At 41.9% G+C, this 12,285-nt stretch overlaps 1 protein-coding gene across 2 annotated transcripts in view; it reads left to right on the plus strand.

Annotated features, from left to right (window-relative positions):
* SF1 (splicing factor 1) overlaps positions 1–12,285 on the plus strand; it is a 92,002-nt gene that overhangs the window by 42,674 nt on the left and 37,043 nt on the right. For both annotated transcript variants that reach the window (XM_068115922.2, XM_068115924.2), the window contains exons 5-7: positions 3,298–3,387; positions 6,337–6,520; positions 6,628–6,746. In XM_068115922.2, the coding sequence (XP_067972023.2) occupies positions 3,298–3,387; positions 6,337–6,520; positions 6,628–6,746 (393 nt within the window). The remainder of the gene's footprint in view (positions 1–3,297; positions 3,388–6,336; positions 6,521–6,627; positions 6,747–12,285) is intronic.

The raw sequence follows: 12,285 nt of genomic DNA on the forward strand, positions 1-12,285 counted from the left end.
TTGTACCAGAGGGTGCTTGAGGATAATGTGAGGCCATCTGTCGGAAAGTTGAAGCTCAACCGAAGGTGGACCTTGCAACATGACAATGACCCTCAACATACCAGTAAATCCACCAAGGAATGGCTGAAAAGAAAGAAATGGAGGGTTCTGGAATGGCCAAGTCAAAGCCCGGATCTAAATCCCATCGAGATGTTGTGGGGGGATTTGAAACGAGCTGTGCATGCAAAAAACCGCTCAAACATCCCACAGCTGAAAGAATTCTGCAGGGAGGAGTGGGCAAAAATTTCTCCCAGTTGGTGTCAGAGACTGGTAGACAGTTATAAGAAACCCCTACTTGAGGTTGTTTCTGCCAAAGGGGGCAATACCACCTATTAGAGCCAAGAGTGTACTTACTTTTTCCACATGCGAAATTTGCATTCATGTTTATTTAAATTATACAATGGACTACAAAATGTAAATGTTTCATGATCTTTGTTATATTATATCACCTTTATCTATCAATATTGTTGAAATGAAGATCAAATAACTGTATGTTGAAATATGTTGAAAAAGTCAAAACTTTACATGGGGTGTACTTACTTTTTCACGTGACTGTATGTGTGGAAACCAGTTAGCAGTTAACAAATAATGTAAGGATTTATTTATTTTTGACCCCAGGTATGGTATGCTCGAATAAATTCCACATTCCTGTGGCACATTCAGTCGAACATCAGGCATTGACAGCACATTCTCTGTATTTTCATTCCAAACAGGATCATTCATCATTGCAATCACAAATTATTACAACTAGCAATGGTACCCGCCCTATGGACGGGGCTTCAATTGGGAAGCCCAAATGAAAAGGCAAAATATCAAATTGAAGGCTTTTTTATTTTAAACAATTCATATAAACATCTGTTGAATCATATCACACACAAATCATCAAAATCTAAACAGAACATGGCACCCATTTTGAAAAAAGATTGAATTCTGCAAAACGGAAGCGGCCGCTACACCGGTTTCTCAGTCGCTTTGCACACGCTGCCATGTTACTTCGGAGCCGCACGTTTATATCGGAAGAGTTCGTCAGGAGCCGATCTACTCTCTCCTGGTACATATAATTTCAACAAAAACCATATCACTGTTCATATCGGTAAATATTATTCCATCCTGTTTGGAAAAACTGGAAAATTGGAAAACTTGGAAAATTGGGAAAAAATTGGAAAAACAATAGACCCTATTTTACTCCAAGGGGTCCCAGAAATACCCACCCAAAATATCATTGCGATCGGTTCAGACGTTTTTGCGGTACCTTCGAATGGACAGATGGACATTTGGTGAATTATAGTAAGATAATATTAATATATCAAAATATAATGTTAAATCACGATTGTATCGAGATATTATCAAACCAGCGAACCATCATCTGTTCACTTCTGGATTCGGGAGCAAGATCAGTGGCGATCACATTTCAAAATTATAATTTCATTGAGGAATTTCTGAAACCTCCTACCTACCTTACGACACCTGCTGGGGCCCCAAAATGTTCCACAGAAGGTCATTATATTTCCTTCTAGTAAAATATGCAACTATAATGGTTACTAAACGCATCCCCCTGTCATGTAACCAGATCCTCAGCTGATTGGTGGACGTTTGTGGGAACATACAGACAGACGAACGCTGTTCCGGAGGGTATTACCCTACGGGATACGCCATAAAAAGGAAAATCTAACTGCCACTTCAGTTTCTTTTCTTTGAATTACAAGTCGCTATTAATAATAATAAATTATACACCAAATTATTTGATAAACGAGACGCTTTTCCATTCCACATTGTATGAACGCCTTTCTTATACAGGAACACTTTTATATGGTGCAGTTGTATGTGAAATACTTAAGACAGCGAGAGCAACTGCACACATCACTGAACTTGTCAATAGATTAAAACAGCTGGTCAGATGTATGCTAGCACTCTCACTCACTCATCCTCTTTGTCCCTGTATGCTAGCATAGGGAGTTACAATTGGCAGATTAACAGCAGTTTTCTTTAAGTTTGTAAAAGGACACCAAATGTAATTAGTGAAATGCAATATAAATAGCAAAAACATGAATGAAACGTTCATATAAATACACTAGTAGAAAAGGCCCTCAAAATGACAGGCGACCCTTCTATATTTTCATGCTATTCAGCTTTGAAATCTCGGGCTAAAACCAAATTTACACACCAAAACCTTCCTTTATTACACAAATTTCTCATTCCTATATTTGGGCGGTGTATAGACAATAGACTGCTGCAACCCGGATTACATACATCATCACCGTTTTTTGGCCGTTTCCATGCTTGCATTTGTAAGCTGTGATTCACGTAATGGCTGCTTCGCCAAAAGGCATATTTGAGGCATGTTTTTTTGTTTTTTTTGTGGCCGGATGCCCTTCCTGAGGCCACAGCATGAATCAAAAACATGCCTAATGCTTATGACTGGTGACCCTTTTGAATTTTCACACTAATCAGCCTTGAAAAAAATCGGGCTAAAACCGCTCTTACATATATAAACCATCATTTATTCTACAGATTGCTCATCTGTTTATTTGGGCAGTATATAGGCCACAGACTACTGTCACAATCGCTCTTGAAAATAAAAAACATAACCCAGTTTACATGAAGCAAAAACATGCCTACTGCTTGTGTGTATATAATTATAATATATATTGTGGTTATATAGCCTTGATAATGGCAATGGGCTGACACCAAATGCCTGAGGCCTATGTACCTTCACAAAATGGTGGAAGTATGATTGGTTTTATCAGGTTACAATTGTGGGTGGAGTCGAGCCAACGGTCCAAACAATGGGGCAAAGGCATTCCATCTACACATATATGCATACAAGGTCCAAAAATGAACTGGCTTTTATAAGTATTAAATTATTTAAAAATATTAAACCGGGTATTCGCTTACCGGTTAAGGTGGCTAGCTTAAGATCTCAGGGTCTTGAGTTTGAGCCCCTCGAGCTGTTAAATAACACCAGGTGGGTTGACTCAGCCTGCCATCCTTCTGAGGTTGGCAAAATGAGGACCAGCTTACTTAAAACAACGCACTGCATCAGTGGCACAGCCATGCTCCCAGCGATGATGCAACCAGCAGCCACAGGTTCCATACAAAATGATGATTTCAAATATTTAAGGGAAATAAAGCTTTAAGAGTAGCCGGTACTGTACAATAAATACATCGAATTGTGTGTGTGTATCTGTCTCTCACATGATAGCATTCTCTTATCCAACTCTCATTTCCATTCCCTTCCCAATTTGTAAATGTACACAGGCCTCCAGCTCAAAAGATTAGTGAACGCATCATGATTCCTCAGGAGGAGCACCCTGACATCAACTTCATCGGACTTATAATTGGACCTCGGTGAGGACCTTTTCATGTCGTACACTGGTAAACGTGTATTTAACGGACATAAAATAATCTTGTATTTAACTCGTGTATAATCGCTTATTTGTAATATATAAATATATTTTTCAGAAATGGCTGCTAACCCTGGCAGCCTGGCTTCTTTCATTTATAATTTTACACCTGTTAAATACAAGATTACCCATACAATACATAATTTGAGAATTGTCGCTTTGTGTGTTTGTTTGACTTGTATGCACTCCTGAATCGCTAGACAGAATGAGTTGAAAACTGATGGTTGTAATTGAGGTGCACATGGGAAGGTTTTGGGCAACAAACAAAAATCAGTCCTGGGGTTTCAGGGTGGGGAAAGGACCCCAATTCCCTCTATGTAAATGTGCATGGCATAGCACCACTTCCTGTGGGAGGAGATATTACAAGTCTTACAAAATATTCCAAATCTGGGGGAATGATCCTGTCAATAAAGATGGGTTCCTTGTTAAAATTTAAAATTATTCAGTGTTTTCATCTTGCTTTCATGGGCATTAAACTCAACAGTATCTCAGCTAAGTGCAGCACTAGAATGCTCATCAGGATATAAAATAAAGCACTAAAATCAAGAGCAGTTTTCTGTGAATGCAAATTGAAGTCTGTCATGTGACATCACTTTGTTTACATGCTCGTGAATTGGCTTTAACACACTCTCCATGTTGAAGTAGAGCTAATGATTTTGTGCTATCGCGGATGCGATCTTCGCCTGTGCACGTTGTTTACTGACCGTTGTTAGAGGGAGGGGGTATTACTTGCCATGGGCACAAAGAGAGATCGCCAAAAATTAATTTGAGGATCTTAGGTGCGGAGCCTTGAGGAAAATTGTATTCTTTCAACTTTTAAATCGAACTTCACTTTGACTGGGCTTTCCAGAGATTCTTACATGGGATTTTATTCATTATTTAGTGTCAACAATCGAGATTCACAGCACTGCTCATCCTAAACGGCTGCGATTGGCGTGAGCAGAGTATTGGCTGTGCTTTCTCTCCGGGTATAGACCATATTCCTTGTGCATCAAATTGCGGTGTATTTTTTTTTAACTACCTTTCATATTTTCATACATCCTCAATGCATTTACAAATAATGCTTCTTTTTCCCTTGATAACACAAAACCAAATTTAGGATTTTTGGAAAGGGAAAGGCCACTATTTTGAAACTGAAAATCAATGGCTCTACATAAGTTTTGACACGATTACACCACACGATTAGTTAAACAATTTTAAGGGTTTTATTATCGGCATACTTTGGCGGTGGTTTGAGGGGTGGGGGAGTAGTGATGTTGTATACAGCATGGATATAACAGGTCAAAAAGCACAGTAGAAAGAGAGGGTGGGGGGGTTGAGGAACAAAATAGAGGGAGAGTTGGAGAAATGGGGGCATGGGGAGGACACACAGGGTGAACAAGGCGGATACAGAAGCAATCTCTCAATCACAAAAATGGATGGAAAAAAAATTGAAACTTGGACAGAGGTGGGCTTTTGGGCGGTTAATGGGGGTAGGAAAGATCATGGTTGTGGATGAGGGATGACCTCAGATGGTGGTGAACAGAGGGGAGGATGAGATTGAAGAGAGTGAAGGAGTTTGGTTCACAGGTGGAGAAAAAATAGGAATGAATGAATGAATGGGTGGAAGTGAGTCGAGATTTTGGGAGTTTCTACAGAAGGGGATTACTTGTAGGCCACATACACCCTGTAGAAACATAGGGGAACCGGGACGGAAAAGGCAGAGGGTGCAAGACCAAAGAGGAGGAGGAGGAGGCGGAGGAAAGGGAGGAGGAGAAGGAGGAGGCGGTATTGGAAGATAACAGAAGAGATAACACCATCCTGTCTGCAATGGGAAAGTGATAGGCCCATAGACTCAGCTTCATCGCAGGAGATTCCAATGATCTTGAAAGCTTTGTGTTTTCATGGTATCAAGCTGAGCAAGATGTGAGGCAGGGAAGCTAGTCCAAATGGGAGAGCAGTTGTCCATAAAGCTTGTAGGTAAATAAAAACTCAGGGGAGCAAAGGAAAGATGTGGCATGATGGGGGATGTCCAGACTGGCTCTAAAGGCCAACTTCGATATGTGGTTTGCCAAATTAAAATAATGGCTGATACAAAAGCCTAAAAGTTTGAGAGTTGCCCTTCTTTAAGTTAATTGTTAAGAATGTAGATGGGAGGGTTAGTCTCATGCATTGTCTTTAAGGATGGCATGATTGAAAGATCCATTTCAAGTGATTGATCAACTCGTAATTCTATCAAAATCTGCAGAAAGGTGAGAGGTTGCTGCGTGCCTTTTTGAAGGATGAGGGATGTTTTGTTTAATGATGTTTAATGATGTTTAATTTTGTCAAGGTCTAAAGAGAGGGAAGAGGCTGCTGCTTGTCTATCTGAAGGATGAGGGATGTCATGGCACAGGGTGGAGTCATCAGCAAAGAGATAAAAAGGATTTTCCATAGGCAGAGAGATTGTTGATGAACATTAGGAATAGGACAGTGCCCAGAACACACCGTTTTGGGACACTCCAGCCCTGATTAGGAGAGGAGAGGGGAGGATCAAGAATAGAGGAAGTTGGTAAACCATGTGTGGAGGTTGCTTTGGATGCCATTAACAGAAAGTTTGGAGAGCAGGGCGGGGTGCCACACTATTGAGATATGTATATTCGTATTTGTTTGATCTCGCAGAAATTGTCTTATTGGAAACGTGTCTTGCATTTGCCAGGATAGCAAAGAATGTAATGCTAGTATGCCTAAGAAAGCAGCTGTTTATTTTATCTCTGGTACAATAATGGTAGATGTTGGTACAATACTTTGAATACGATTGAAGACCGGCAAACGATGAAGTAAGTGAGAATATAATAAACAGCATTGCAAATGTTTTTAAACGCGACCATTTTACTGCCATGCTGTCCATTGTAATATGCTACTTCCATTGCAGAGGGAACACATTGAAAAAGATTGAAAAGGAATGCAATGCCAAGATCATGATCCGTGGCAAAGGCTCTGTAAAGGAAGGCAAAATTGGCCATAAACCAGGTCAGGCTATGCCTGGCGATGACGAACCTCTTCACGCCCTCGTCACTGCAAGCACGCCAGAAAATGTCCGGAAAGCAGTTGATCAGGTGAAGGACAAACATTCTATATCCTAAAATCTTTTTTTTTTCTCTCTCCCTTTAGAACAGATGTCACTAACATGCTATTGTGATTCTCTACATACTTCATTCGGTAGATTAAAAACATCTTAAAGCAAGGCATTGAGGTTCCAGAAGGCCAGAATGAACTGCGTCGCATGCAGCTGCGTGAACTCGCTCGTCTCAACGGCACACTGCGTGACGACGAAGCAACAAAGTGAGCAAACCGATTGCTTGTGCTGTCATTTGCTTTATCCTCGTGTTTAAATCATATTTATGAGTTTAATTACCTCTGCCACCTAGAGTAGATATGTAGATAGGTAGGTAGATAGTAGATAGGATAGGTAGGTAGATAGATAGTAGATAGGTAGGTCACTCCTGTCTGTCTGTCTGTCTGTGAGCAGGATATCTCAAAGTTATGGGCAGATTTGAATGAAACCTGGAGCACATGTTCGGTGTGTGGTGAAGAAGAAGTAATTTGACCTTGCTGAAGATCGAGATATGAGGCTTTTTTTTTCTTCTATGTGATTCTTTACTTATTATTAGCCTGGTGTTGGCTTAGCGGTTAGGGTACCGGCTTGGGATCTTAGGATCCCGAGTTCGAATCCCGGTCGATCGCTGAATTAACGCCAGGGTGGTTGACTCAGCCTGTCATCCTTCCGAGGTCGGCAAATTGAGTACCAGCTTGTTGGGATGAATGATCCCGGTGTGTACCCCGATTTAGAATTGGTACACCGTATCCCTGCGCGCATCGTAAGAGGCGACTAAGGGTTGGCGTCAGGAAGGGCATCCGGCCATAAAAACATTGCCTCAAACAGGGAATCATGAATGTCATGATTGTCATGGGGCCCACGAGGCTAACCTCCGCTCTAGCGGGGAAAAATGGCCTTAAAACGATTATTCATTCATTCATTCATTCATTCTTTACTGATTATTGAGTGATTTAGTGATTCTTTACTGAGGGATGGGGCTAAAAACGATATAGTACGATATCTCAAAAAGTTAGGGACAAATTCAGACAAAACTTGGTGGATGAGTTGGTTCGGTGAGAATAACAAGCCAATTCGATTTTGGGACAGGTCCAGATGCAAATCCGGTCTGTTCGTGGTATACAAAACGTAAACTGTTCAGCGTGGTGGAGGTATGCGCTCTACCAAATGCCGTTCTCGTTGTTTTTATTTAGGTACTGTGCTTTTGCTTCAGATGTTTGATTGTTTGGGAATGGGGAGAAGGGGGAGGGGGAAAGAGTCCGAAAACACTTTAATATCTAATCGCTGGTATTCAACCCCCTGAGTCAATACTTCGAAGAAGTGCCTTTGGCAGCGATTATAACTTCGTGTCTTCTTCGGTATGTCTATCAGTTTTTCGCATCTGTATTTGGGGAGTTTCTCCCATTCTTCCTTGCAGATTTGCTCAAGCTCTATCAAGTTTGATGGGGAGCGTTGGTGAACAGCAATCTTCAAGTCTTTCCACAGATTCTCAATGGGATTCAAGACTGGGCTTTGGCTGGGTGACTCAAGGACTTTCACGTTATTATTCTGAAGCCATTCCAGTGTTGCTTTGGCTGTATGCTTGGTGTCATTGTCCTTTTGGAACGTAAATCTTCTGAGGTCTTTTGCCGCAGTCTGAGGTCTTTTGCACTCTGAAGAAGGTTCTCCTCAAGGATTTGCCTGAATTTGGCTCCATTAATTGTTCCCTCTATCCTTACAAGTCACCTGAGTATCATAGCAACGGGGTTGAATACTTATTGACACAAAACATTTCAGCCTTTCATTTTTAGATCACCTGGAACGAAGTTCAGAGGAGCTTATGCGATGGTGCTTCATCAGTCCGTAAACACTTGAAACTTCTCTGAAACCGCTGTCGGGATTGCGACCAAATTTGGCACAATTTATATTTGTTGTGTTGTGACTGAAGTTTGTTCACGGCATTAAAAAAACTGGATCTAAGGGAGATTACCAGGGTTCAAAGTGGATCCAGGTTTGACCCCCCCCCAAAGTAGGAATTTGCTTGTTCCTCTAAAACTACACACAATTTCGATGAAACTTTACCACAACCTTCATCACCCATAATGCACCAAAGTTTGTTCACGGCATTAAAAAAATTGGGGTCTGAGGAGGTACACGGGGTGGGAGAGGGGGGGGGGGCTGCTCCCCAAAATCGGTATTTTTTTGTTTGTTTGAAGTCTTGTGATTATATTAGTATGGTTCTACATGCTGCCCTGTCTTCTATCCAGCAAGCATTGAAATTGGTTTAAAATACCTTTAGTCAGTGCAGTATACTGTTTATTCTACCAGGTGAGCACCAGGGGTATTGCCCCGATGTTTAATTATTTTGTGAAGATTTCTAAAAAATAAAAAATTCCACGTTGACAATTTGGGGTATTATATTATATGTAGATCAATGACAAAAAAAAAAATCTCAATTTAATCCATTTTAAAATCAGGCTGAATGAATTGGATGGCAACATAGAGAGTAACCCAGTTTTAGGACTGGCAGAGACGATAACTGAGAAGGAAGTTGAGGAAGCGATAAAAGCAATGAAGAGTGGAAAAGCGGGAGGGCCGACGGGAGTTGTGGGAGATATGTTGAAGGCAGCAGGAAGTTGGGGTGTGAAGATAATGACAGAGATCTGTAATATGGTGGTGAAAGAAGGCCGCATTCTAGTGGACTGGGAACTGAGTACCCTCGTCCCTCTATACAAGGGGAAAGGTGACCCTCTGGAGTGTGGCTCGTACCGAGCGATAAAGTTATTGGAGCATGGAATGAAGGTATTGGAAAGGGTGTTGGAGAGGAGGATAAGGAAGAAAGTGAAGATCGACGAAATGCAGTTTGGATTTATGCCAGGAAGAGGAACGACAGATGCGCTTTTCATTGTGAGGCAGTTGCAGGAGAAGTACATGGAGAAGAGGAAGAAGTTGTTTTTTGGGTTTGTTGATCTGGAGAAAGCATTCGATAGGGTTCCACGCAAAGTATTGACATGGGCATTGAGGAAGTTTAGGAGTGGAGGAATGGTTGATCAGAGTAGTGATGGCAATGTACAAAAGAGCGCGCACAGCTCTAAGGACGAAGGATGGGAACAGTGGTGAGTTTGAGGTGAAGGTGGGAGTGCATCAGGGGTCGGTACTAAGTCCACTACTATTTGTAGCTATGAGGGAGGTGCTGGCTTGGAATGCAAAGGAGGGTTTACCGTGGGAGTTGTTGTATGCAGATGATCTGGTGTTGATTGCAGAAAGTATGGATGGACTGAAGGAAAAGATGAACAAGTGGAAGGAATGTATGGAGACAAAAGGTCTGAAGGTGAATATCGGAAAGACGAAGGTGATAGCAAGTAGTAAAGCATGTGGTGAGGTGGAAAGAACTGGGAAGTGGCCGTGTGCTGTGTGCAGGAAGGGTGTCGGAGTGAACTCCATTCAATGTACAATGTGCGCTGAGTGGGTTCATCAAAAATGTAGTGGTCTGAGAGGGTCATTTACCAGTGTGGCAGCTACATTCAAATGTAAGGTGTGCACAGAGGGAGCTGCAGATGGAGGAAATGTTGAGTTGGATCTTGGAGACGGCGTGAAGCTGGAAGGTGTGAAAACATTTTGCTACCTTGGAGACGTGCTGAATGGAGAAGAGTTGCTCGAGGGAGATGTGCATGGAAGAAGTTTCGGGAACTGAGTGGCGTGCTGATGAGGAGGAGAGTGTCGCTGAAGCTGAAGGGAAAGGTGTATGCTGCATGTGTGAGAAGTGTTATGATTTATGGGAGCGAGACATGGGTAATGAACGTTGAGCAGCAACGAAGGCTGGAAAGGGTGGAAATGCGAATGGTTTGATGGATGTGCGGAGTATCTTTGAGAGAGAGGAAGACAAATGATGAATTGCGAAAGATGATGGGAATATTGCCTGTGATTGATGTTGTGAAGAGGAACAGGTTGAGATGGTTTGGTCATGTGTTGAGGAAGGATGAAAGTGACTGGTCGAGAACAGTGATGGAAATTAATGTAGAAGGAAGTAGAGGATGGGGAAGACCGAGAAAGACTTGGCTAAAGATGGTGGAAGAAGAAATGCAGGCAAGGGGGTTAACAAGGAGAGATGCAGAAAATAGGGCAAAATGGAGAAGATTGTCATGGAGACCGCAAGGCTAACCCACGCTCTAGCAGGGAAAATGGCCTTAAAATGCATGTTGTTGTTGTTGTTGGTGTTGGTGTTGTTGTTGTTATCAGGCTGTAACACATGAAGAGGAGTAATTTGCAGACAATGTATTTCCGATAATCGAGCTTCTCTGGATGCCTAATGTATCAACAAACCCTTTGCGTCATTTCCCAATCTGAGTTGGCCTGCTTTGAAAAAGTGCAGCATTTACAAATTTCCAGAAACAACGACAAAAAAGCACAATCAATTGAAATTGTTCTGAAAACGAAGGCCTCAAGGTGTGATGTTTGCATTTTTGAGTGGTCGTCATTGGTGACTCGTTTTGCTTTGGTACCTTTTGCATTCCAATCAACAAATGTACTTCAAAGTTACCGCGGCCCTTTTATACTAACCGTTATGGATTCGTCACTTCCACCTTTGTTGTTATTATGTACTTGTAGAATATTTTTCGTTTCAGGTAATATTGTTAAGATTTTTGTGTGAAATGGAGATGACTTTAGTAAAAGGTAAAAAATAAATGTTTGTGAAGGAAAAAGGAAAACTCGGCAAAGAAACCGGTAGGTGAGAGGTCGAGATGGGCATAGAGAGAATGGCCATGATAGAGATACAGCCATGAATTGCGTCAAGGCTGCGAGCGGACTTTTTTGATATTGGTCGCAAATGAGTTGAGGCTTCCCGGGGGAGGGATTGCCCACGACATTGTCTTATATTGTGAGTGCAATTAAACCTGCGTCTCAGGGGTTATCACCAAGTGTGAGTTGTCGTTGGAGAAATGAAGCGCCTCCATTACGGGCCAATTCGCCATTTTGTCCTCAAAGAAGAAGAGGTTGTCCACTTGGTGCATCTTGTCATGTCGTTGGGATTTCCACATCAACCTCACCGTGTGGAGCGCCGTTGGTTTACATATCGGCTCAATTCCCATATCGACCTCTCACCTCGTAACTCCTCGTTCGCCGTCGTGCAGATACCTGCCTATTGTTCTTGTCATCCTGCACGGCTTCAACCAGCGTGGAGATCCGTGCACGGACTTTGGGGAAGGTTACATTCCACTCACGTTGGGCGTATCATGAGTTTATTGCTTTGAGAGCATTGGGGAATGATGGTACCATCATAAGTATTGTACATTTGATGCAAGTGACATTTTCATTGTACTTTCTTTAATAGTGTTATTATTGTGTATGTGAGAGTTCTTAATACAATTACTTGTTTTGTTCTACAATTGCATTGGTGTGGTTTTATCATGGTTTATTTGAACACGCAAAATAACATCTTTCTGCTGTGTTGCTGCTCCAGACTCTGAGGTGCACCGTAACCGGGGTTTGGGGAGGTAATATGTCAGACGTGTGATGTTTGTATTTTTGAGAGGTCGTCATTGGTGACTCGTTGTTTTGCTTTGGTACCTTTTTCATTTTAATCAACAAATGTACTTCAAAGTTGTCGGGGCCCTTTTATACTAAATCGACTCAATTCGGTGCACACAAGTTGAAGCCTCAACCGTTTTTCATGCCTCGAGGTTATTCCTTTGCTCCACACGCACTATTTTGTTATCGATGTATTATGAGGATTGGAGCAAAAGTAATGTCTCGTTGGTTGGTAGACACCCATCAACCAATGAGATG

The sequence above is a fragment of the Myxine glutinosa genome, chromosome 5, assembly GCF_964187855.1.
Source record: "Myxine glutinosa chromosome 5, kmMyxGlut1.1, whole genome shotgun sequence".
NCBI lineage: Eukaryota > Metazoa > Chordata > Myxini > Myxiniformes > Myxinidae > Myxine > Myxine glutinosa.